Consider the following 25,045-nt stretch of genomic DNA (forward strand, 5'->3'; position numbering starts at 1 on the left):
CTGAGGGGTGTGTGTGCCGAGGCTAGGCAGGCACACACACCCCTTGTCCACCCTTCCTTGTCTTCCCTTGTCCACCCTTCCTTGTCCACCGTTCTGGGCCACCTTCCTCCGAGAGAGGGGTCGGGTGTACGCGGCCAGCGACTGGTGGCTTTTCTAGCAACCCGGTCAACCCCACTTCTGTAAGGCCCGCCGCGCTCCTTGGCTGCACTGAGCCCCGAGCGCGTTTCTCAGGAAGATGGCGGATGGAAGGATGGAGGAAGAGTCTCCACCATCAGGGCAGCACCCCGGCTACCTGGCATGATCATTACTTTGAGGTCAACACGGACCCAGGACTACCTACTGAAGGGACTTTAACCTTTGCTATATATGGTTATGCATATCGCAGACAGACACATGAGGAGGGAGGGAGCACTCAAACACAACTGGGAGTGAAGCACACGGCAGATCTGTTCAGAGATGGAGCGGTGAAGAAACAGAGCCGAGTGCCATTGTCTCTGCGCACGGCTCCCGAAAAGGGGGCCTGTCAGAAACGCCCCTTCTGATGTGTTTCTTTTCTACAATAGAAAAACAGGTAAGATGCTGAAATCTGGGTAAATCACAGGAGGGCTTCTCTTAAAAAGGTAAAGTAAGTGATTTTTGCCTAGCGCAAAACTTTTTAATACTTTGAAAAGCATGGACCCTTGTTCCCAATTAAAATTTCCTTTGTCACCTTTCTTTGCATTTTGCGAGCACATATACTTTGGCACCTTTGAAAAGAAACTTTAATAAATAAGGGAAGAAAGAGAAATGCATTAGTGAATGGTAATAAATAACAATAACTTAAATCTCAATAAATATCTTTTCTATATTTCTGTATCTGAAACGGATGCATTGCATCGAGTAGCTTCTCTGGTCACTGGTGACCACGCATAACGGAGCTGGGGTGTATGTAACATCTGTCTCTCTGTAAACCAACAGACCCGGCGGGCCTCCCCGCCTCGGTGCAGCTGGGGGCCTTCCCTGCACGCTCTCCTGCAAGAATGCTGCCGAAAACCACAACTGGTTTCCTGTTTCCAAGGACAGAAAGGAAATACCTTCAGGTTTGGTTTTAGTCATGAGGACAGCCTTTTTGGTTCCTAGCCAACTTCTTCCCACCCCACACATCATGTTCAAGATCAATCACCCACCGTTCCTCAAATCGCTGGTTGTAGTAAACCTCAGGCCTGAACCTTCAAAATCAAAGGTTACTTTATCTCTTGTGTCTTTGTTTTTTTTTTTTTTTTTTTTCTTCTTCTTTTCCCTCCTTTCCGGGGTATGTCTCCATTGAGTGACAGAAAAATAAACCTTTCTTGCTTTCAGCAGTAAAACGTAACGACAAGGAATGACACCAGGAGGACTGTTTCCCTGGTGACTCCTGACATGTGAAAACAAACCACAGGAGACACACTGGTTTGGTTTCATGTGCATCCGCAACTGCGCCTGTGACCAGTGCCGGTGGACTGTATCAGATGGAAAGATGGCAACACCCAACCAGGACACCAGCCCTGAGCTGCTGCCGCCGTCGGCTGCTGTCCGGGAGAAGGTGGACGGCTGTTTCCTCTCTCCCGTCCGGTTTTCTGTAGCTGGATCTCTCTCTACCAGGCTCCCACAACGGCTGCCTTCCTCCTCCTCCTCCACCTCCTTGGTCCTCATCTTCCCTTCTGGGCAAACATTTTCTGGGAACCTTGGTCCCTTTCTTTGCACTGTAGCAGGAATGCAATACACAGCGGTCTCTGGAGCCAGAGTCAGATACATCCACACCTTTTAGCGGAATGCTTTCTTAGAATATGGTAAACCAGGTTATCATCTAAAAAGGACAGGTCGTCATCAAAGGCGATGGGTCTGCAACATGCCTGCCCGACTTTGTCACTCACCAGCCTTCTATTTTTGGATAAATTTTTTAATATTTTGTCATACATTGTCTCGGCTGCATCACAGGAGCCGCTGCAGTACCTGAAAATGAGTTCCTCCTTGGTTTCGTAGCCCAAACCCAAATCAGTGACATTTAAATGGACGGCAGTCAAGACACACCCCCGATTTCGGCCCCTCTGGCCCCGCCGAGCTTTCCCCCTGGACGTCTCCGGGCCAGCCGCCGTGGCCTGCCGGTGCCGGTCTCTCCGCGGAAGGACGGCCATTTGTTTATCTGGTGATCTTTTCAATCTCCTGATGGTGGCTTGAATAAAATCCATGACATCATCAAACTGATCGGGATAATCCTCTGGCATATTTGCTGCACAACAAGAAAACAGAAGAGGTCACGTGAGACAACAACAAGGGCTGTTCCAAGGAGTCTTCAAGATCAAAGTCTCTCCTAGAGGCGGCCAAGCTGGGACCCACGGCGAAGCTACCAGCTCAGGGACCGAGCTCAGGGACCACTGTAAGCCCCCAAGGTCACAGACCAAAAGGCCCCCACCAAGACTGTGGAAGGAAGATTGTTCGGTTGAAAGAGGAAATTACGTGGGTGTGTGTGACACACTTCCTTGTAGAAAACAGATCCTTAGAAGTGAATTTTGCATTTGAATAACATCTGCCAATTTCAACAAGTCTACACTGAGGTTGCTGATGGAGGGTTGTTTTTCTTGTCTAATAACATAACCGAGAGCCATGGTTCTCAGCCGTGAGTGTGGATGACGCTGTGCTGGGAGGCTTATGGAAATGCAGAGTCCTGGCCCTACCCTTGGCGGGGGCATGGGAAAGGACCAAGAAATCTGCATTTTTAACAAGCTCTGGAGGAACTCTGTGGTAGGCAGTCCACGGACTACACTTTGAGAAACCCTCTCTGAGAGGATGATAAAAGGACTAATCTTGGATCAGGATTGGAATATATTTCCACTTCGCCTGGAATGCCGAGTGCTCTTCCCTAAAATCCACCCCGACTCAATGCCTCTGCACAGCTGAGTGGGGTGAGATCCATGATCACATGAGAAGCTCCTGAACTCAACTATATTTTAAAGCTTCCTGAAAAAATAAAAGTTGAGACTGAAAAAACAGCCTACTTTTTCTACTAATTTACCACTTTCTTGGATGCATGACTTAAAAAATATATGGTCTGCCCATAAGGTGACATTTAAATGTATCAAAGCAATACATGGAACGAAATGCTGTTTGTGGTCAGATGGGGTGGGGTCCAGCCTCTGCTGCAGGCTGTCACATGACTCACTGGCTTTGGCTGCAGAAAGGACAAGAGATGTGCACCTGAGGGAGCTCACATGGAGGAATGATTGATGTGCCACCTCTATGACATTTGAGACCTTCGGGCAAACGCATGGATTAGCGATCTTTCGGCATCTTCTGCTGTGTTCCAAGCATTTGCGTTGGCTGATCAAGTAAGAGGAGAGAACCTATTTGAACAACTGAATACATTTCTAAAAGAGGAAAGCAATTCAAATGCCTGTTTATTAGGTACTAGAACTTTTATGCTCCCCTCATCCCATTTTCAGGTAATTTAGTATGTTTAGGGTTATACGTGGCTTAGAAAAATATACCACAAAAGAATTGTTAGCAAGACTGAATATTTTTTTGCCAAGACCATCTTAAAGCAGGATTACATTGTGCCTAACCCACATCAAATTGTTTTGTTATGAACTGATTGTTAAAACAGGTATCAGGTATCCTGTTGTGTGAGACATAACCCAGCGAAGGCAGCTTAACCACATCTATCCATCTATTACCTATCTATCTGTAGATAATATATAATACATATCTATCTGTCTATCTAGAGAATATATAATACATATAAAATATATGCCATACAGTAGTAAAAAGAGTGGGGATGGTATGGAATTTCCAGATCACCTTGTTGCCCTAAATCTAAAATCTGGCATTGCGTGGCTCTGCTGCACAGAGTCTCCAAGCTGCGTCTGCCTGGTCTGAGCCCCGCACCTCCTGCCTGGGTAACCACAACAGCCTGAGCCCTCCACATTCCAGCCTTGCCCTCGCTTGGTCTGTTTTCCAGCGGGCAGCCAGAGCAACACTCCTGAAACTGTAAATGCAGCTTATGTCCATCCTCTGCTCCAAACCCTCCAATGGTGCCCCATTTCTCTTGGAGTAAAAGCCAAAGTCCACACTGGCCTAAGGACCCCCTGAGCTGGCCTCTGCCTCTGTCTTAGCCTTTGTTACTACTGACCTCGTATTTGACTTCTCTCCTCCTCACGGCCTCCCCTCCAGCTTCCCTGGTCTCCTTACTGTTCCTCAAACACAGAATTTCTCAGACTCAGCACTACTAATATTTTGGGTGGGAACATTGTTGGTCGTGGAAGCATTCTAGGATGTTTCATTGCACCCCTGGCCTCTACCCAGGAGATGCCAGTAATATTCCCCTACCTCTCGTCCCAGTAGTGACAAACTACAGTGTCTCCAGACATTGCCAAATGTCCCCTGGGGGCAAAATTGTCATCGGTGTAGAATCGCATGGGTCAGACACAAGTGGGGACTCGGGGCCTTTGTGCTGGCTATTCCCTCTCTGTCTGGAACACTGTTCCTGCAGGGCACCCGGTGGCTCACTCCCACATCCCCTTCCAGTCTTTTCTCAAATGTCACCACCTCCAAGTCCTACCTTGACCTCCCTGTTTAAAGCGCAGTCCCTCCCTGAGCCCCAATCCAGACCCTCCTTCCCTGCTCTTCCCTCCCCAGCATAATACTTGCTACCTTCCAACATACCGCATAACTTATTTCTCACGTTAGTTATTTGTCTTCTGTCTGAGCAAATGCTGTCTCCGGGAGGCCATGACCTTTCCTTGGTTTGCCTGCAGTGGATCCCAAGTGCTTACAGGAGGATCTGGTCCCTGGAGGCCCTCAATGGTTTTTGAACGAATTAGGTCACTTTAAGAGGGGAGAGAGAAAGAGTCCTTGAGTTTTCAAGGGGACACTTGCCCTCCAGCTGAGAACCGCACTGTGATGAGATGAAACACACAAAATAAACAGCCTGCATCGCACGAGAAGCCGCAGTGCCCAGAGCGGTACAGTCACCGTCCACCTGCGAGCTGAGTGACCGTCTCCTACTGCCTCCCGTGCCGGCTTCCTGCAGCTTTGAAGTGTCAGCTCTCAAAGCCCACCTCCTCCCAAGTCGTCGGAGGGGCTCTGGCTCCCTGGGAGTAACATTTTCTCAAGGAGGACCGGAGGAGAGGGCATGTACTCCAAATTTGTCATCTTCTCCAAACCACTTTCTAATTGGACTTCCTTAGGAAGTCCCCACCCTCCCTCCCTCCCTCCTTTCTTTCTTTAAAACAAAACAAACAAAAACCTTTATATCACTCTGAGTTAAAGAAATGAACTACTTATTTTGAAAAATGAGCTGCTTATACTATTTGTGACTTTTTTTCCCCAATAATAAGCTATAAAAGAGGAAATCAGGTATGCTCAGTTTTTAAAAAACCATGTTTGCACAGAAGTCTGACTCCTAAAACTGCTTAGCAGTGGTGATTAATCAGAATACAAAAAAAGTCTTCAGATTTCAAAAAAGACTCTTTGTTCTACAAAAGGATTCACATGATGGGATCCTGGGCTCTAGTCAGGAACTCCTGAATAGATCATTAACTTAAGAACCTGGGAACATGGAGAGTTAAAATTGATTACGAATCAACTGCAGATTAATCAGAAATGAGGATGAAATATTACTAAAATTTTAACATAAATGAATGGGAAAACATTCGAGTTATAAAAGTTCCACTTAACACTGGTTTAGACACTCATTATAGAATATGATAAATTACATAAATTTATATTACTAGAATTATAATGATTTGAATCAGCATTTATAATGTTCTTACTTATTGCCTGACACTTTCAAAGTTCCAGAAAAACACTGTCCCTCCTTTTTTTTTTTAAAGACATTTTGACCTCATGGCTCTGTCCACTGACTTTGCTTGCCAGATAAAATACAGAATACCTAGTTAAATTTGAATTCCAGATAACTAGCGAATGAATTTTTAGTATAAGCAGTCTCTAATAATGCTTGGGGGCATATTTATACTTTGTTATGAGAACCTTTTCTCCTTTATTTTAAACTCCACTTGGCCTTTTCAGGCTGATGCGTGTAGCAGTGTGAATGCACCAACCACTTATGCTTTTGGGTGGGGTGGTGAACGGATCATTAGCCTGAATTAAAAGGCTTCCTGGCACCCAGGGAAGCAGTCAATCCATGTTCGCTGTGTTCAACTAAAGAGTGTAGCTAATGAGAACTTCTCCTTTGGATGGGAAATCTCCCTCGTACCTTGATGTTACGGTGGAAATACTTAAGCTTCAAGTTCAGGACATAGATGATTCTTATTGAACTGAAGGTTGCCCCCCCCCTTCTTGAAAAATAGAGTGAAAAATAAATATTTATGCTAAAATTTTTACATGGATATAAATCTTGGAAACCAGAAAAGGGCAACACTATATTTTCCAAACCACAGAGCAAATAGACCTGTCTCTTCCAACTAAATTCCTAATTCCAGCCTTTTTGCTGCTGACTGAGTTCATTCGTAGAGAGACCTCAATTTGTCAAAACTAGGCATCGGGGGTTGGGGGGGGGCAGTGAGTGCCACACACCTCACTGAGCCCATCCTTAACATTTCTGTAGAGGCCTCAAATCCTGCCCAGGCAAGTAAACTCCCCGAGAGGAAACAAGGAGCCCACAGCTGCCTCTGTCTTCCTGGAGTTCACTGAGTGAGGGGAAAGAAGGGGGTTTGAGTCTGGGTTTGGATTAGTTCCCCAAATTAAGACTTAATGGCCTATCACTTTCTTCTTCATCCTATAAAGGGCTTGGCAGAATGTCAGCTACACAAATGGCCCTCATTAGCATTAACTTTGATAGTAAAATACTTGCAAACCACAAAAGAGGAGCATCATATTAAAAAAAAAAGAAAAAAGTCAAACATGTGCTCATTTCCCAGACCCACTTGGAGGATATATCTGGGAAAACATGGACATCTCAAAGCTAAAGGTTTTGAAAAGTCAAAATGCTCAAATGCATTTAAGTCATCCTACCGGGTCCAACCAAATATTTTGGCATTATTCTATGTAAAATATTTTAGCTTTGATGTGTCCTTTGTATAAACAGTGTTATTTAAACAAACGAAACCTTGTGCTGGGCCAGACTCTGGGAACAAACCAAACCGTTCACTGCAGAGACTTTGCCTCCCTCAATTATGGGCAAAAAATAGTAATGTTACCTCAGGAACAAAGGCCTGGGATATTGACTATCTTGTAAAGGTAACTGAGTTTTTACAGGAACTATGGTGAGAACTCGGAGTACTCCTGTACCCTGTAACAGCCGAATCAAAAGGCACATAATTCAAAACGTTATCTTGGCTAAGCTGGCACGTAGTAGACAAAGTATTCTCCTAAATGTTAGATTTCTCTTAAAAACAGTACAAGTTAATTATATTTTAATCAAAGGGGTCATTTTATACTCATATTGGGTTGTCCCCCTCCTCACCCCAGCCTAGCTGGGTGGCCTAAGCTGGTTTTCAGCCTGCCTTCAAGCTGTGGGCCCAAGATGGGGGCAGTCCAAGGTTGTGTGCAAAGCAGTGAGGGGGTGACCCCTTTCCCAGAGTGGGAGTGGGCTCTGAGAGGCCCGGAGAGAAGGAGCTGGACCCTCAGACCCACAGTGGCCCTCTCCTACAGGAGCTGTCTTCCAGCCTCAAGGATGCAGGAGCCCTGGAGAGAAGGCCCAGGTGTTTCTTGCTCTGGGGAGGACCAGTCTCTGTCCTTCAGTGCACAGTGTCCAGCTTCTGTGCACTGGAAGGGCAAGGGTTAATAAGCTGGGGTCTACAGGGGTGAACTACAGCCTCAGCCAAGGCCACACAGGTGAGCTGCATGGAGAACCAGCAGCCAGGATGCCCTCACTGCAGGTAGTGCCTAGTTCTGGGGTGGGCTAGACCCTGGGTGTGAAGCCAGGGGATGCTGTACCTGGGGCCGCTGTGGGGCTGGGCAGCCCTGCCTCACAGGGGGAGCATCTCCTGAAAGGTTGTCTGCAAAGAGGCAATGGAAACCCCTGGGGGTGGGGCCATTTAACCTGATATTCTTTGCTACCCTTACCCCAGGTAAAGGACCAACTGTTCTGCAGACCAAGTATATGAAAAATAGAAGTTCTCTGTGTGTGTGCGTGTATACACACATGCACATACATACATATACACATATATACAAACATATGCATGCATATTTATATGAAAAGATCAGTCTAAGATTTATATAACCTCTTAAGAAAACTCCCAGCTAATGTCATTTTTTAGAATAAGTTATTTCTACTTTTCAACAAGGTACAAATATGATTTTCTTTCAATAAAATTGAAATAGTATAAAAACTACATAATGGAGTCTTACCTTTAAAATTCCTCACATTACAAAATTTCATCACCCTCTATTTTAAACGACAGCTTCCTTGATGCACTTGACAGCATTACCAATAAATACAAAGGTGGGATGGGTGCTGACTCTCCCACATTAACTTTAAACCCAACAACATCCCTGCAAGGCTAGAGTTGGGATCGCATATTATCTCTATATATTGGGAAACTGAGGCTCAGAGAAGACAAATTTCTGCCCAGGGCCACGTGGCTCATAACTGTGGACTTAGTTGGCTTGGTCTCAAAGCTCTAACTCATTGTACTGTTCCAAGCTGCCTATCTGTTTTAAAGTAAAAATTCTGCTATCGTGCAGTTTAAGTCTCGGGCGTGTGGTAACTCACCCTGGAACCAGTGCAAGATGTGCTGATTTCACCTGCACACATTTACCACGCTGACAACAGGAAGAAACACACTTTATGTTGGGAAGTTCAGCATGAACGGAGGTGCTCTAAGTAGGTTCTAAAGTCAGGCTGCGACAGGCCTCAGAATACAATAAATTGTCTCCCAAAAGGGAAAAGCATGCCGTTCAGGGGCATCTCTCCCACGTCCTGGGTCTTGCATGTCACTCTAAGGCAGACCTGGCAATTTCCCAGCTAAAACCGGAAAACTGGCAGCCAAGGGCGGTGGCAGATTCAGACACACAGGCCCCGTCTCCGGAAGCTCCTCAAACTCATGCTGGCACCAAGTGACAAAATCTCACTGCAGAGCTGGAAAGGACAGAGCCTGGGATTCCAGTCCAGGGTCAGCCCCTGCCCAGCCTCGTGACCTTGGACTAGTCACTTAACCCTTCTGAGGTCAGCAAGCCCCTCTCTGGTGCCCTCCCCAGTGCTAAGACCCTAAGATGGGAAGGGGCTGCTGGATGTTAGTTTCCAGTCACCCCCATCAGGGAGGGGACTGCCTCCTGCTGATGCCCCAGCAGTGCTCTGCTCAGCCACCACCATCGGGGGCCCAGGAGACCCCGTAAGAGGTCTTCTAGGTTCAAGCAGTTCTCAATGTTTTCAGTTTGCCCTTTGGTTCAACATCTTGGTTACGACTGAAATAACCAAGTGTCCTTCAACTCATCATCTTCCAATGTCCTGTTTAGGAGAGGTGAGAAGACGTGTAGAAAGCACCCTGTATATGAGTCTCAGAACACCCAGGTACTAGTGGGAGGCATCCTTACACCCCAATCTTCTCCTGTAAAGGCAGAGATGGAGCCAATGACCTCAGAGAGGACCTACAATACCAGTCCCTTCAGTCTCCATCACCCAAACGTCAAACACCAAACCTACCATTTTCTCAAAATCTCTATTGTATTCATTTCTGGTTTTGCTGCTTCAAGCAGGTTTAAGCCACACCCAGCTTAGGACTCCAAGGCTAGAATCACCCACGGCAACTGCTACCAAATGGACGGAGAGGACCCCACGGCTGGTCTTGGAAGCTGTCGACCCTTGTTTTCATTTGACCTTCATTGACCTCTGAAATGTGCTGTGTTAGTCCAGGAGAATGTTCCAGTTCCCTGAAAAAGGCAAAGTTCTGTCATCTGCTACTATTTAAAAGTGTTGATTTTGCCATTTATTTCAACTAATTATACATAAAAAAAAGGCCCATGGGCCCCTAACCACTGGAATGTTGCTGCATCTCATGTTAGGTAATGAGCGCCCCTGCTTTCCTATTTTGGACCCACTATTCATCTAGCATTAGATAGACCACCCAGGTCAGACATGGCTCTTGGGTTAAATTCAAGAAGGGTCCACAGCATCCAATCTCCCGTGAATAGTCACCACCTGAGGCAATTTACTAAGTCACTGTGACCACTGCCAGAGCTACCAGAGCATTATCCATGACCAGCAGTTTGCTGGCAATAAAACATGACACGGGTTTATTTGAAAAGTATTTGTGCTATAAAAACACCAGTGTTTTGTTGTTTTAAAAAAGCATTTCTGGATCCTCTCAAGGCGGAAGAAAAGACAAACCAGTTCACAGTACAGAAGAAAGGAGCCTTGGGTATATTTTTATGGGCCACTTGGCCCACAAAATGCTATTTTATATACCATCTGCACCTACTTTGACCGACATTGCACACACTTAGCTATACCATTATCTTGGATATTTATCCTACAATTTAACTCAGAAAACTTGTCACCACTGTAATGGAAATTACTCCATGAATAGAAATAGCCAAAAACCCTCACCCAGGAAAGACAGGCTATAGCCATTTACTCAGATTCTAATTGCCCTGCTCTGATTTCCACCTACGTGGTCCATACTTTGATTATAGTTAGACTAATAATTTTACAGTAATACAGAATGGCTCCCCTGAGGGGAAGATGTCCGTTCTTCTGCTTTTAAGTCAGGAAAACACCCAATAGGGTGTCCATTTGTTAGCTAATCCATGAACACCTGGTGTGAGCTAAAAGCTCTGCACAGCCAGCTGTAAACACCTCACACCAAAGAGTGCACCCCCGGAGCCCTGCCACTGCCCTTATAAACACTTAACAGGGAAGGGCGAGAAGGTTACCCAGTAAAATTAAGCTCACAAAAAGCCACTTGGGAAAATAATCCCTTGTCAGAGGCAGGTAGTTTCTGAGGGGAAACCCTAAAGTTACCTGGAAAACAAAGGAGCTTCTTCCTTCCCACAAGCCCCGCCTGCAGCCTGAGAGGGCCCAGAACTCCCCCAGGTTCTGCATTCAACTTCCCCTGGCCCTTCCCAGGGTGCAGCCAACTGAGCAGTAGGTAGAAGGAACTCGAAGGGCCTGAGAGACTTAGGCAAGAAGAAGAGGGACTAAGAAGATGAAAAGAGAGCAAAAGGGGTGAAAGAAAAGTGCTCTGTATCATTTGAGCCTGTTTGATGGATTCCTGTGGTCAGATGCGAGGAGGGGCTTTCTAGCCCTCAGTGAATGAATTTACTGGAACCTCAGAGACTCTTCAGGTAATCAGCTATATCACTCAAAAACAGCTGCATACGCCTGACTTTTCTCCTTGCTGACTTTCTGACCTAGCCAGAAGAGTCCCGCAGGGGTGTTGTAGGCTGGCAGGGAGTGGTTGTGATCACGAGGATGAGTGTTGGGCTCAGATTTTCCTGGGTCCAGAGTCTGGCCAAGTTGCTTAACCCTGGGCCGCCCCAGGCTCCCCTCAAAATGGGGCTAGTTACACCTTCACGGCAATAGAAGAGAAGTTTTCAGCTCAGTGCCTGAAAGTATTGAACAAGTGGTACCCAAAGTAAGTCCGCACGGTTTTCCTGTTGGTGATCATTCTTCACTGACGTGACATTGCCGGCAGCGGCGTGAAGATCAACTCTGCTGGCTCTGGACACAGCACGATTACCCTAGAGGTGATGCAGACACTGGCTCCATGCTAGTCTAGAATGTTCCACAGAGGAGAAGGCCCTGAAGGCCCCTGCCTGTGGGCAGAAGGAGCAGGCCTGTCTTGGGAGTTTGTGCTGGCTCATCTCTGTTCCTAGAAATCCCCCAAATTAACCACACCAACGTGAACTGATTCCACAGCCCACACACAATATCATGTGTCCACTATGGCACATAGTGGCAAATGGTGGCAGGTTTCCTTCTGCAGGGTCTATGGGTAGTTTTAAGAGAATCAGTGTCCAGATCTTCAACTTCCACAAGTGCTGTGTCCTGAAACTGGTCTGCCCACGAACACTCCTGCGGCTGGTTCTCCCACCACAGTCACCCTTATACCTTCCCGAGAGAGACGTACTTCGCGCCCATCTCACTCATTTTACCTGAGGCACTGTTCGGGAGACAGAGACTTGCAGGTGCCACATAAGGACAACTCAGGCATACATGGCTCCTTGGAACAAACTGTTACCAGTGGCTCGAGACGCAAGCACACGTCATCATGAACTTAGTATTCCAAGGATGTGTACCTGAATCTAGTCACACACAATCACACAAATCCAGACTGAAGGGCAGTCTGCAGAACAGCAGGCAAGATAGCCTAGACTTTCCAAAAATGTCAATATCATGGGGGAAAAAAGGCGTGGGAGCTAGTTCTACGTTATAGGAGAATAGAGAGATGACAATCAAATGCAATTTGTGACCCTTGATTAAGAAAAAATAAATCCACGAAGGGTGTTATTGCCACAACTGGGGAAATTTGAATATGGACTATCTATTGGATAACAGTATTGCATAAATGTTAAATTTCCTGAGACTGGTAACTGTATTGTGGTTATATAAGATAATGTCCTTGCTTCTAGAAGGTACATGCTGAACTATTTATTGTTATGCTTGCAACCAACTCTCAAATGGTTTAGGGAAAAAAAAATGAAGCAAAATGCTAACAAGAGGTCAATCTTGGTGAAAGGGTACTATAAATGCTGAGGAAAAGTCCCATGTGAATAAACCAAGAAGTATCAAAGTGGATGGTTCCGTGCTTTATTCTGGCCAGGCACTCATGGCAAGGCATGGTGCTTTATCTACCTGTCTGTCCATCCACCCATCCATCTATTCATCTTACAATTAGAACCCAGGAGTATAATGGTTGTCATGAATGCATACTAACCTGTGTATTTGAAGTGAAGATGAGGTTGGACCTTTTCTGATCAAAATATCAATTGGTTTGAGCTGATTCATTTGATGGTTTTCCACAACTCAAATCAGCTAGATTTGCAGCTCCAAGGTTTTTGCCAAAAGTATATTTGAAGTGCAGATATAGTTCCCAAATGGGCTGGAAATTACATCTGTTGCAACTATTTAAACATGTGATTAGAGAAATTGCAGATGTCACCTTAGAAGTGTGCAATAGTTTTTCGACATTATTTTGTAGGTTTGAAAGCAAAAATGTTTGAAGACTTTTAAAACCATGCCTTTCTATCTCAGTTATCTTACAAAATTGTACAAGAGTAGGTTTCGCCTCTACTGAGCTGACTAGCTGATTGCCAAAAGTGACCCAAACCTAATCCTATTTCCACAGAGGTGAGCACTCTGGCCCACGGGGCAGTCACCCATGGCTTCCCACGTGCACTCCCCGTGGCGTAACAGGAGGGTCTGAGAGCCAGTACCTTTCCGAAGGCCTCTGGCAGGCTGCCAGCCCATCAAGCATTTGAGGAGACCTCACTTTGTCCTGAGGAGTTCGGGAGACTTCTCTCATTGCAAAATGCATCAGTATTACAGGAGCATGCAGAGAAATACATGTTTCTCTCCCTCAAACACCCTGACTTGGACTCTGAAGTAGCCACTAATAATATGAGCCCAGGCTCATGATGGCCCAGTAGGAACCAAAGAAAGGGCTCTATAAGAAAGGAACTACAATATTCCTTGCTCCTTTTTACTGGGTTGCTCTTCAATTTTCCTAGAGGTCTGTGTTTCAGTTAGTGAGTATATTTTTAGCAAGCCGATGCTTGTGTTTTCTTAAGCTACTAATATGAGAGCACAGTCTGTGTTAAGCCAAAATGATTGGCTTTGGGGCTAGAAGTCTGAAGTTTGAATTCTGGCTTCAGCATTTACTAGACTTGTGACCTTGAGTAAATCTCTAGGTCTCATTGCTTCCCTGGTACAATGGAAAGATTAACACTCCTCCTGTCCTGCAGCTCTCAGACTTACTCAATTTTCAGGACAAGAAAAAACTGGGTTACCACGTGGAGAGCTAAGAGGTGCTATGATACTAACCGGTTTTTATTTGTAGCTGTTCACTTATTGGAGGATTAACAGGTTGATTCAATTGTGCCTATGCCGAGAAGCCTTTTAGAAATAAAGGCACAAGCCTTCAAAATGAAAAATATGCCTATGTTCCAGCCCCGACTCATGAAGCCTGGGTATTTTTTGCAGTAAGAAGGCTTTTCAGCGAGATCCCTGCCTGCCTCAGCCACTCCAGTGGCACCCCGCTGCTATCAAAAACGGAGCAAGCACCTTCTTTTCCTGGATTTTACAGCATCTTATAATCTGGGTATCACCTACAGAGATATCCTAAATTTCACACCACTTCCCGCCACCTGTTCCCAGTACTTGGCGACCAGGCTGGCCTCCTTCTTGTATCCACCACCTGCCCCTTCCCCACATCGTGCTTCTCCTTGGTCTGGAATGTACCCTTTTCCTTTTCCCTTCCTTTCCTAATACCCATCTTTCAAGTACCAGCTCAAATCCTCCCTCTCCCCTGAATTCTTTCCCGCTATGATCTCCAAATCCCAGTGACTTCATTGCCAGAAATTCTTACCATAACCGCAGTTCATGTAAACCCCCTGATAGACACAGCTATCTGTCTGACTGACAGTCCGCCCACCCATCTGCCTATCCATAGTTTACAACCAGATCATCAGCTATTTAAGTTCACAATTTTGCCTCTCAGATGCCCACACAGCACCTAGTGCATGCAAGATATTTAATGCTTGCTTCCTGATTGAGCTCAAGGGACTAATTAAAAAAAAGTGTTTTAATTGAATAAAGGGGCTATGGACCATTAAGTGCTAAAGAAACAGAGATGAAAATGACATTAGGAGGGGGAAATGCCAGATAACTTTTATTTTCATATCAGTGGACATAGAATCTTTTGAGAATAATTCTCCGGCTGTTGGATCAGCCTAAGGTCCTAAGACTGGCCAATTCAAATGAAGCCTGAAATAGAGTTCTCTAAACAGCAACAGTTTGAAATAGGTCTTCAGACTGGGGCCAGAGTGAGATGTTGGTCTCAGATCTCAAGTGAGGAATCAGTGCCTCCTAAAAGTCTGACATGCAATTTCTTGATTCCAAGAGCCTCATCTCAAGTGGCAGAGTGCCTTCCCAGCTTAGGAGCTTTACTACAATATTGCCTATTCATAGAGCCTCTAAAATAATAAGGAGCAGTAGATGGATGGTGCTTACTTATTCTGAACTCTACATTCCATAACATTAGATTTGAAAGCTTAACATTTAACTAGGTTATTGCACTAGAAGCTTTCCTAGCTGGATAACGATGGGTGGAAAGTTCCCTAAATTCACTAACAACTTTTTGCTGGGTTTGTGAAACATCTGAAATTAAATACCCAGTTAGGATCACTTAAAACAGAAACACTCTAACTCAATACAGGTAGCCTGCAACTCACAGCCCCGCCATCTCTTACAAACAAGGATCTGAGTCTGCCTGGGCTCCCTTCTCCCCATGGGGGAAGAGGGTCTCCCCAACACAACCATGGGAATCTGGTGGGGAAAATTCCATAGGAACTATGTGGGCTCAGAGAATGGGAAAGCGGAGGGGCTGTGAAACCTGGGAAGAGCCAGGGGCAGTTGACGGGGGGTGGGGGGGTGGGGTGTGTGTGTGTGTGTGTGCAGAATCCCAGGCAAGGCTGGCCTGCCTACGTGCTGACCAACTGACTGACTGTGGGGCTCAAAATAGCCTCCCCGCAAGGCCTGCATTTCTTTCACTCTCTGTACTTTGTTGTGCTGCTTGAAATTCCACCATTTAGAGCGCTGTCTTGGCAGAGGCTGAAGTGAAAGCCTGAGGCGGGAGAACAGGCATTCATGGGGAGGGGCTGTCAGGAGGAGGAGGGTGGCAAGTACAATAGCTGATACGGGGCAAGCATGGGCTCTACAAAGCCTCATCTCATTTAACTCTCACAGCAGCCCCGTGAGGCAGGATTAACATTATTCCTGTTTTACAGATGAGGAAACTGAGGTTTAAGAGCGTTAAGTAACAGCTGGTTCGATGGCAAGGCTAGGATCCAAACCCTAGTCTGATCTGAATGTGTGAACTCGAGCTCTTGCCTGTTGAAATTCCATGATTTGTTGCTCTGTGCCCTCTTCTCCAGATTACGGGACCTGGCAACCTGGGAAGAGACTCTAGCCTAACAGTATTGTGAATTATATCTCAGTTATATCATGGCTTACATAGATTTTTGTGGGCTAGTCTGGGAACTTGATAGCTTGATTTTCATGATTGTTTCTATACGAAATTTTGTGACTTCCTACCAAATTGGTAAAATATCATCCTATTATATTAAAATAAATTGTGGATTACCTTCAATTATAATCTCAGAATGCTCAGTGTTTCTTCTAGTTGGCTTTCAGTCCCACAAAGAGCTCACCTTTCTAGTCCAAGGTTCTTCATGCTTAAGTTTACAATGCTACCAAATTGAACCAGACATTGTACATTTACTAGATAGTATGTTTCATAAGGACAGGGGCTTTTGTCTGTGTGCCAAGGATTCCTGGGCACCTGGGACAGTGCCTGGTACATACAGGCACACATTAACTATTTGTTGAATGAATATGTGCTTTAAGATCACAATTTTTAGAAGCAACATGCACTTTATGCTTTCACCTGTGAAACACATTTAGAGCAGCCACACATAGCTGAGATCTGGTGTATGAGTACAATTAACTAATCTTTAGTAAGTTCAGACAACCTTGTGCAACACGGTTTTAGTCATTAGTGAAAACTTCCTCCCACATAAAGTGTTTTCCTTTAGGTAGCAAAACCGAACACTCTGTGTTTCAGTGATTTGGAGAAACTCTGTTTCCGGCTTCAGCAGACTGTCTTCTGCCATCATGAAACTCTGGCACTTTGGACAAGCTGCTTTACATCTTTAGGGACCACAGGGGTTACCTTTTGGTTCTAAAATGCTATGACATTTGCAGATATCACCTTCTATATTCCTCAGGTCTGATGTAACTGCCCTTTGGAGAAGATACTGGTAAAAAGCAAAATACAAGAACAAATATGGCAAAAAAGAAAAGTCTCGGATGCCCCAAAAGGAAAAATCACAAGTCCTTGAGCTTAGACAAGTTCAAAGTTGCTACAGGAGGCAGCCACAGTCCATGAACTTTATAGTCAACCTCTATGCAAGCAAGAGACACTTAGGAATTCTATTTGGTTAGTTCAGCCTGTGATAATGCTAGGAACAGAATTCTGGCTGTTTCATTTCCTCAGAACCAACAGAACACATGCAACCTCAAGGGTGAGTGTGTGGACAGGGTACAGTCCAGCCCCCTTTGAATAGGACAGAATGACTCAAGGTGGCACAAAAGAGCTTTTGCTCAGTCACTAGGTTACAAGCATTTGAGAAGAGGAGGGACCAGTATTTATGGTACTTTCTATTTTCAGATGAAATGAGTGACTTAATGTTTTTCTATGTAAGCCTTAACCAGTTGCACGGTGTACAGTGCAGGATATAAATGTCAGCACTGTGACAGGGACATGTTGACACTGGTTGAGTGTTCAAAGTCTGCACATTGTCATTATTCTGCCTTCCCCGCACTGACAGCTTGCTACCGAATTGAACATACCTGGAAAGAAGTCAATTTGGCTTAGAATGCAGCTCACTTTCTCTTTGGGAACATTTCTCTTTCAAGGATCTATTGGGTCTTCCCATAGATAAAACAGAATCGGGTGTGTTCTGCTGGTTCAAATGTAAATAGAATAGTCAGAATCTTGTCCATTGATGACTGAACATCCATTTTGGAAAAGGGAAGTAATCTCCCTTCCCCCACAACATGCCCCCTCCCCCACCCCCAGTCAGTAGGATTAATGCTACCTTGCTGGCTTTGTGACTGACTGTACCTTATATGAGGCACAGATTTTCTTAGGGTATTATCAGGTCATAGTGATTCAACCCTGACTGCATATTAGATTCACCTGGGGACCGTCTACATCACCCCACCACCACCCCGGTGCCAGGGCACATCCCAAACCAATTAGATCTGAATCTCGACATGAAGCCCAAAGTCAGTGTTCGTTAACGTTCCCCAGGTGAGTCCAGTGAGTAGGGGTCTTTTCTTATGAGTCTCTTCTCAAAGGATGGTTAGGGTAGGAGCGTGAAGCCCGGGGGTGGGGCAAATCTCATAGTCATTGGCATTTTGGAGTGGAAAGGCCTCCTCTTTACTGTACAGTTGAAAACTAGTCATTGAGTTCTATAGTGAGTAAGTAACTTGTCCAAAGCCACAGAGTTAGCTGAAAGCAGAGCCAGAACCAGGAGCCAGCATTAAATAAGCCTAGGTAGACAGGATACTAATATGCTAATGAAATCTCCATGATTTAATCAGCATCATAATCAGGCACAGTCATTTTTCTCTCCAGAAAACTATTACCTCCCACTGTGTTCCTGTTCCTCTGGCCTAAGCTGCCTGAATGAATGAAAAGCCACTGGCTCAGCTCTTATGGGTACTGTTTTGAAGACAATGGCACAAAGGGGCACTTAAAATATAAGTTTCTATTGGGAAAACATTTAATATATACTAAGACGGAAATTCGATTTCAACAAACCAAAGCCCTTAAAAACAGATTTATACAACTAATTGACAGAAACTCTTGGAACAGTTACTTTAATTTCAGGGATCAACCATGTTCTAAGTCACTCTTGAAGCCTTAATTTGCCTTAGAAAAATGCACTTTTTCTTGGGATTTCCGGAAGAAGATGCTTTTATTGTTGTAATTTAGTGCAGAATAAACACATCACATTTCCTGGGCTGCTTTTAGCCCAAGGCCACAGGGTTTGAGGGACTCTTAGCATATAGTTGACTTGTGGGACCCTTTCTACTGTGCCTATGAGCACAGTGGGTTTAAATGCAAAATAACTAGAGGAGTGGGGAGTAGCCAGGATGACATCCTGGATCCGGCTCACTACTGCTTTAGTTTGTGGCTGTGTCAAATTTTCTATTGCTACCTTTGTTAGCCACTTACCTCCCTGATAATCTGTAACTTGAGATGTAGCATACTTCGCTTTATGCAATAGATACACTTCTGAGGATAAATTATATCAAATCAGAGTTGACATGCCCTCATAAACTGCCATCAAAGACATTTTTGAGAGGCAGATCACAGACTTGTTTTCTAATATGAATAACCTGGCCTTTAAGTTAACAATCTCACGTGGAGAGTGAACTCCAGCTTTTTCCCCCTGTCCCAGCTAGCACTATTTACCGTTGTCTTTCTAGAACCAGAACTTTTCTGAACAGATTTGACACTGCCCAGATGCTTGTTCTGGAAATAAGGCCCTTCTGTGTTTTCTCTGATTCTGGCTTGGTTTTGTGAAACCTCAGCCTCTTTCCATGCAGGGGCGGTTTAGGATGGAAATGCAACTGTTTTCAGAACTCAGCAGAGCCAGGCACACCCAAACAGATAAAGAGGGCTTTGGAAGAAAAAACGGGGTGTACATGTGTGATGGGGAAGCAAAGAAAAGGGGACAACTGTGGTTTTTCCTATGGTGGTGGTAGCGGTGGGGAAACATCTGTTCATCAGAATGCTAAACGATGGGCAGAAAAATGTGCTACGCTCCGTGCTGGGCAAAACCAGCACGTGCCATATACAGACTAGGTGTTGGGGCCTTTGGGCACCAGCAGGTAGCTACGCATGGCGCGGGGTGGGGTGGGGGGCTCGAGTGCCAGCACGGCTCTGCCCTGAGTTCAGGAGGCCACACTGCGGTCCAGGCGGACTTGGGGTGCGTGCGAGCGGCGCGTGGGGTGACCCCCTCGGGGAGGGAACGGTTCTTACAGTCACTGCTCAGAGCGAAGGGTGCGCGGCGGCGGCCAAGGGAGCGGTCTTCGGAGGGCGCCTCGGGAGGCCTCTTACCGGCGGGCAGCGGGAAGGCGGACGCGGTGTGGAGCAGCACCAGGCAGACAGCCACAACATCCCATAACTTCATCTTAGAGTCCAGTCCGGCCGCGGCACCTGTGCGGGCGAGCGGGGGAGGGAACCAGAGAGAGTATGTTAGGCTCGGATGCCAAAAGCCCCCGCGCTGCCCTTGGCGCCTCATCCTCGAGGGTCCCGCAGGGGGCCCCCTCCGAACTCCGCACCGCCCTCGTCCCAGACCGCTGCAGCCCAGCCGTTCCCCAAGCATCCCTCGCCCTCCTTTTAATTAAGCACCCTGCTCGGTCGCCCTCCCGGGTGCACCTCCCGCGCTGCCCTGCTCTCGGTGTCCAATCCACAACTACCCTTGTCTTCCGCCACCTGATTCCAAGGGTGGATGTTCCAGCAGGGCCGCTGCCCCTGCCCCTGCCGGTACCATTACGATGACACCAGGAAATCTGGCCAACGCGACGACGACACCAGTACTGGCACGAAATCCCACCCCCATTCCTGGGGGGCGACCCGGCAACTCTCATCCTGTGCCCTGCCCCAGCAGAGCCTCCCCGCCCGGTCCAGTAGCCCCCACAGGCTCCGGGAACCAGCCCTGGACCCAAGCAAGAGTCAAGCCTTTTATTTTAGATATAAAATCAAGTGCCGGGGTCCTGATCCTCCTCTGAGCTAGGCGGGGGCAGGCTCAGTGGCACCATTAGCCCCGCCCATTCTTCATTCCTCTCACTTAAATAAGTAATTTGTGGCAGGAACAAGAAGTTAGTAGGTACCTGGAGACTTAGGACCTGTCTGGGAATATCTGCGTTAGGTTACTTAACGTCTCAAAGCATCAACTCGGTTTAACGTATTACCTCCATTTCTTACGGTTATAAATATTAACATGGAAAGGCCGAGCCGAGCATAACGTAGCGCTAAATAAATGCTTTAGTATCGCTGTTGGGTAGGGATTGCATTTGTCTTGACAATGTTCGTGGTGTATCCGAACATCCTCTTTTTATTTTTGCGGTTTTGCGAGATTCTGGCTTTAAATCCCTTCCCCTTGTAGAGAAGTTTGGCGCTCCGCGCGCCCGGCCTCAGCCAGTCCCGGACGACTAACACTGTCCCGGACTCTGCGGAGGAGCACGGGCACCGGAAGGCCGAGATCGAGAAAGGGTGCGTACGGGGAGGCTCAGCTTCGCGCAGTGAGGAGGCTCCGCCTGGTTTCTCAGGTCTCACACCCCTAGAATGAAGGGCCTCGCAGCCGGGGTAGGACGAGAAAAAGGCACCCTCAACTCTGGGCCAAGTCTCACACAATTAAGAGGTAGGGAGGAGACCCGGGTGTTACCCAGTGCCTTCCCAATGCCAGTGTTGCAGTTTTCAAGGGGCATTCTCAAGTGGGAAACTACAAGATTCATGCAGTTGATTATCCTCTCTCCTCCAAAGAACAGGGATTCTTAGGAACATCTTGAACTTTACCCATGGGAGTGTAAGAGTTTCCAGATAAAAGCAAAAACCTCGGCACCTTTCCTCTCCATTAGATGCCAGGAGCGCCCACTTCCCTTCCAGCAACTGCTCCCCACCCTTTTCTCCACCTAGAACTCCTTCCCGGATTTCCAATGTAGGCCACACTGGGAAGCGCTTAATTCGACTTCCACCTCCCAACGCTGCAGAGACGACTGCATTTTCCATTCCTTGGGCTTCTGCGCTCTACGGAGCTGCTGGGCTCGGGGAGTCTGTAGGGCCCAGAAACCCCGGCTCCCCATGCCGCGCTGGCAGGTTTACAAACCCGGGGAAAAGGAAAGGCTTAGGGTTGGGGCACACGGGCAGAAGCAACACCTTACCAAGGCCGTGCAAAATGAGCCTGGCAAGGCGCTTGAGCAGAGATCGAGAAAGGGTGCGTGCGGGGAGCAGAGAGGATGGGGGAACGCGAGGCTGCTCGCCCCTCGTCCCGGTGCCAACTCGAGGGTGCGTGCGAACTGGCTGGCAGCCCAGAGGGGCAGGGAGGCGCGGGGTTAATATGCCATCCAAATCGCTGTGCCCGCCAGCAGGAAGAGACAGAGGCACCAGATTTCCCTTCCGCATTAAGAGGGTTTTTCCTTTTTTTCCTGCTTGGCCAACGGAGGGCTTTTTGAATTGGACGTGGAGATCCTCAATTAGAAGTGTGGCGAAGCTGGCAAAAGAGGAAACATCGGGAAACTCCCCGCCTCGGCAGCGGAGGCTCCCGGCTCCCGTTCCCGCCCTCCGCGGAGTGAGGCCTAGGCCCCAGGACGGGAAGGGCGCATTACCTCGCTCTGAGCACAGCCGGGGCAGGCTTAGTCTGAGCGGCTCTTTAGTTCCCGGTATTTGTAGGGCTGAGGACCGAGAGGAGGTCTGGGGGCTGAGCATTCACAGGGATCTATAGGGACGTTTTCTCCAGAGCCCAACTGGGTCGCCCCCCCTCCCGCCCCGCGTCTTCCCTGTTTGTCTCTTTATCGCTTTCTCAAAGCACATGGGTCCAAAGTGTTTCTCCCGCAACCATCCGCCTTGGTTACGCGCGCGCATTGCTGAACGCGCTGCCTCGTGCGGTAACCAAGTTCTCCTCCCGAAGTCAGCTCCGCCAAGTGCCTCCGCACCCGTTTTCGTACCCCACAGGCTCGTCCCCATCTGCGCCGGGGACCTACGCCCCCGGCAACGCAAAAGGGGAGCGTCGCGAGCGCCGGCACTTGGTGGTCCCCGGGCCCCGGGGTAGAAAGAACGCCGCAGTGACGCGGTGGCGGCAGAAGCTGCTGCTCGGCGCGAAGCGCTTCTGGGTTTCCAGCACCAGGGGGCACCAGAAACCGCCAGAGTCCTGTGGCGCCCACGCGGCCGGGAGGCCGCGTTGTCATTTTAAGTATAAAACCGATGAACAAGCGTTCCCCTACAATCTTCCCCATATCCAAATTACTCCCCGCTATCCTTGCAACTCCTGAATGTCCACCAACATCCTGGCTTTTGACTCCTACCCTTCTTCATCCTCTCTCCCTCATTTCTCTCTACCCACCTCATTTAATGTGGTTCCTCAGCGACCTGCTTTATGAACTAACCCCCTCCCCCGATTGCCAGCATCACTGTGACAGCTTCACCGCGGGTGAGTGCTCCTGCCGCCAGTGCCCCCACACCTTCTCGTGTCTGGCAGCTTAGGAGATTTGTTTGGGCTTTGCCTTCCAGATCCAGGTCTCAGGAAGAGAAAAGGGAGGCGGGGGTAGGGGTTTGAGGGTGTGCTGTAACTCGGGGGCTTGCTTTTCGGGTAGAGACAGAAATTGCTGAAAGATGTACTGCTTTTCTTAACTGTGCCTCGTGTCCTGCACTCATTCTGTTAGGCCCAAGACCAGGGTAAAAAAAAATGAGGGACGCTTTCTGCAGTCTAGGAAGGAGCCTGTTTGTTAAAGGGCCCGGAGGCTGGGTTCCAGATCTAGGGGCACCTGAACCCCTAGGGATAGTGGGCTAGGGACGCTGCGGGCTCCCCAGACACCTGACATTCGTTGAAAAGGCCACATGGTACTTCACTGTTGTCAAAGCGAAGACGTGGCGAAAGTGTGAGGGCGAGACCTGGTCGTGGTGGGGCGGAAGCCCAGCGGCTCCCACTTGGAGGGCTTTGCGGGAAGAGGTGCGTGCATGAGGTTGGAAGGAGTATCTCTTACTTGGAACACTTATTTGTGTATTCATTGAATACTGAGGAGTCGTCGAGTGCGCTGTAACATACTCGCCGCAGGGCCCGGAAGAGTTGTTTTTCCCCACCAATGAGCAAAAATGTTGGGAGCATGGGGTTGGGCAGCCCCCACCCCTCCCGGGGCGCGCCTGCCGGCTCGGCGGGCGGGTTTGCCACCAGCGAAACTAGGGAGCCGCCAGGAGGCTGGGGGGTTCCGGCGAAAGTTACTCCCCGCCCCGGTAAGGATTCGTTTTCACCGGGTGGGGATGGAAACCAAATGGCAAAGAAATTAGCCCAGAGGTGGTGCGAGGTAGTGGTAGAGGGTGTTATTGGGGAGGTGGCACAGAGTACAGGAGAAAAGAGGTCATTAAAATAATCACTTCGATGGCATAGCGGAAACCTTGAGGAGGTTTAAGAGTCTATTTGAGGCGGAGACCTGAGTCCTGGACTGTCCAGGAAGCCCCTCTCTTAACTTCGACGGGGATGGTTAGTTGGGGTTGTGGGCATTAGGAAAGTGTAAGCGATCGGGTTCCGAAAAGGGCGAGGAATGTAGATTTGCAAGAAGCGCCTGGAGGAGGTGAGCACTCTATTTTTAGGTTCTCAGCACCTTTGCAGCAGTCCCTTCCCGGGCCAGCACTTTCCCTCGGAACAGACCAAAACAGATTACACTTCCAACAATGGTATCTCTGCAGCTGCACGTCCACAGAGGACCCAATTTTGGTCGTGGTGGGTTCAAAGATGACTCCAGCCCTGCACCTTTCTGGGGCTTGACGGAAGAGCGCCCCGCCGAGTCGGGGAGGGAAACTGCCCCTGTGGGACGTGCGGGGGTCCAGAGGCATCAGGGGCGCCAGAGATCTTTGCCCACGTGGATAGGCAGCTTGCCTCTCCGCAAGGCCAGCCTCTCTAGCGTTCAACTTCTTCCCTCTCTCCTCTGTCCTTCCCGCACCTCGGTTCCCTCTAGTCTCTCCTCTTTCTAGTCTCCTGCTTTGGGTCCAGCCGCGCCCCCCTGTCTCCAACGCCACACAGCTCGCCGCGCCCGCTGGCGACTCAGGCGCCACCCGCTTCCTCCACCCAGGCCCGTTCCCCCTCTTACCTCGGATCTGGTCTCCGCAGACCCCCAGCTGGACATTAACTCCAGGAGCCCCAAGTCCCAGCCAGAAGACCCATCCGGGCCGAGGGCAGGAGCGCGGAGCCCCGCCCAACAGGTCAGGGGCAAGAGTTCGCAATCCTGGGGCAGCTCGGGGCGGCGAGGGCACGCAGGAGGCGGCGGCCAAGGCTCCCGCCGCCGCCGCCACGAGAAGGGCGAGGAATGCCGACAGCTCCCCCGCCGGCTTCTTGCACCCCGAGAAGCCGAGGTCCGAGCAGCCGCCGCTGTCTTGGGTCGGAGGTGACACGGCTGCGCGCGCCGCGCTCTTGTCCGGGGCTGCGCGGGCGCGGGGTTCCCCGGGCTGCTCAGCGGCGGCCGCCGCGCTCTGCGCCTTCTCGGGGCGCAGCGCTTGGGAGCACGAGACGGGCCGGGCTGATGCTGCCGCCGGAGCTGAGGTATTGCCTGGAAATCCGAACG

General features: G+C 48.3%; 1 protein-coding gene across 1 annotated transcript; it reads right to left on the minus strand.

Moving 5' to 3' along the window:
* Positions 1 to 1,242: 1,242 nt before the first annotated feature.
* On the minus strand, positions 1,243 to 24,777 carry GDNF (glial cell derived neurotrophic factor). Its single transcript, XM_010977577.3, has 3 exons — positions 24,575 to 24,777; positions 19,752 to 19,928; positions 1,243 to 2,248 (listed from the first exon to the last, which is right to left on the minus strand). The coding sequence occupies exons 2-3, from the start codon at positions 19,900 to 19,902 to the stop codon at positions 1,764 to 1,766; spliced, it is 636 nt and encodes a 211-aa protein (XP_010975879.1). The 5' UTR covers positions 19,903 to 19,928; positions 24,575 to 24,777; the 3' UTR covers positions 1,243 to 1,763.
* Between the last annotated feature and the right edge of the window lie 268 nt (positions 24,778 to 25,045).

This window comes from Camelus dromedarius, chromosome 3, assembly GCF_036321535.1.
Source record: "Camelus dromedarius isolate mCamDro1 chromosome 3, mCamDro1.pat, whole genome shotgun sequence".
In the NCBI taxonomy this organism is placed as follows: domain Eukaryota; kingdom Metazoa; phylum Chordata; class Mammalia; order Artiodactyla; family Camelidae; genus Camelus; species Camelus dromedarius.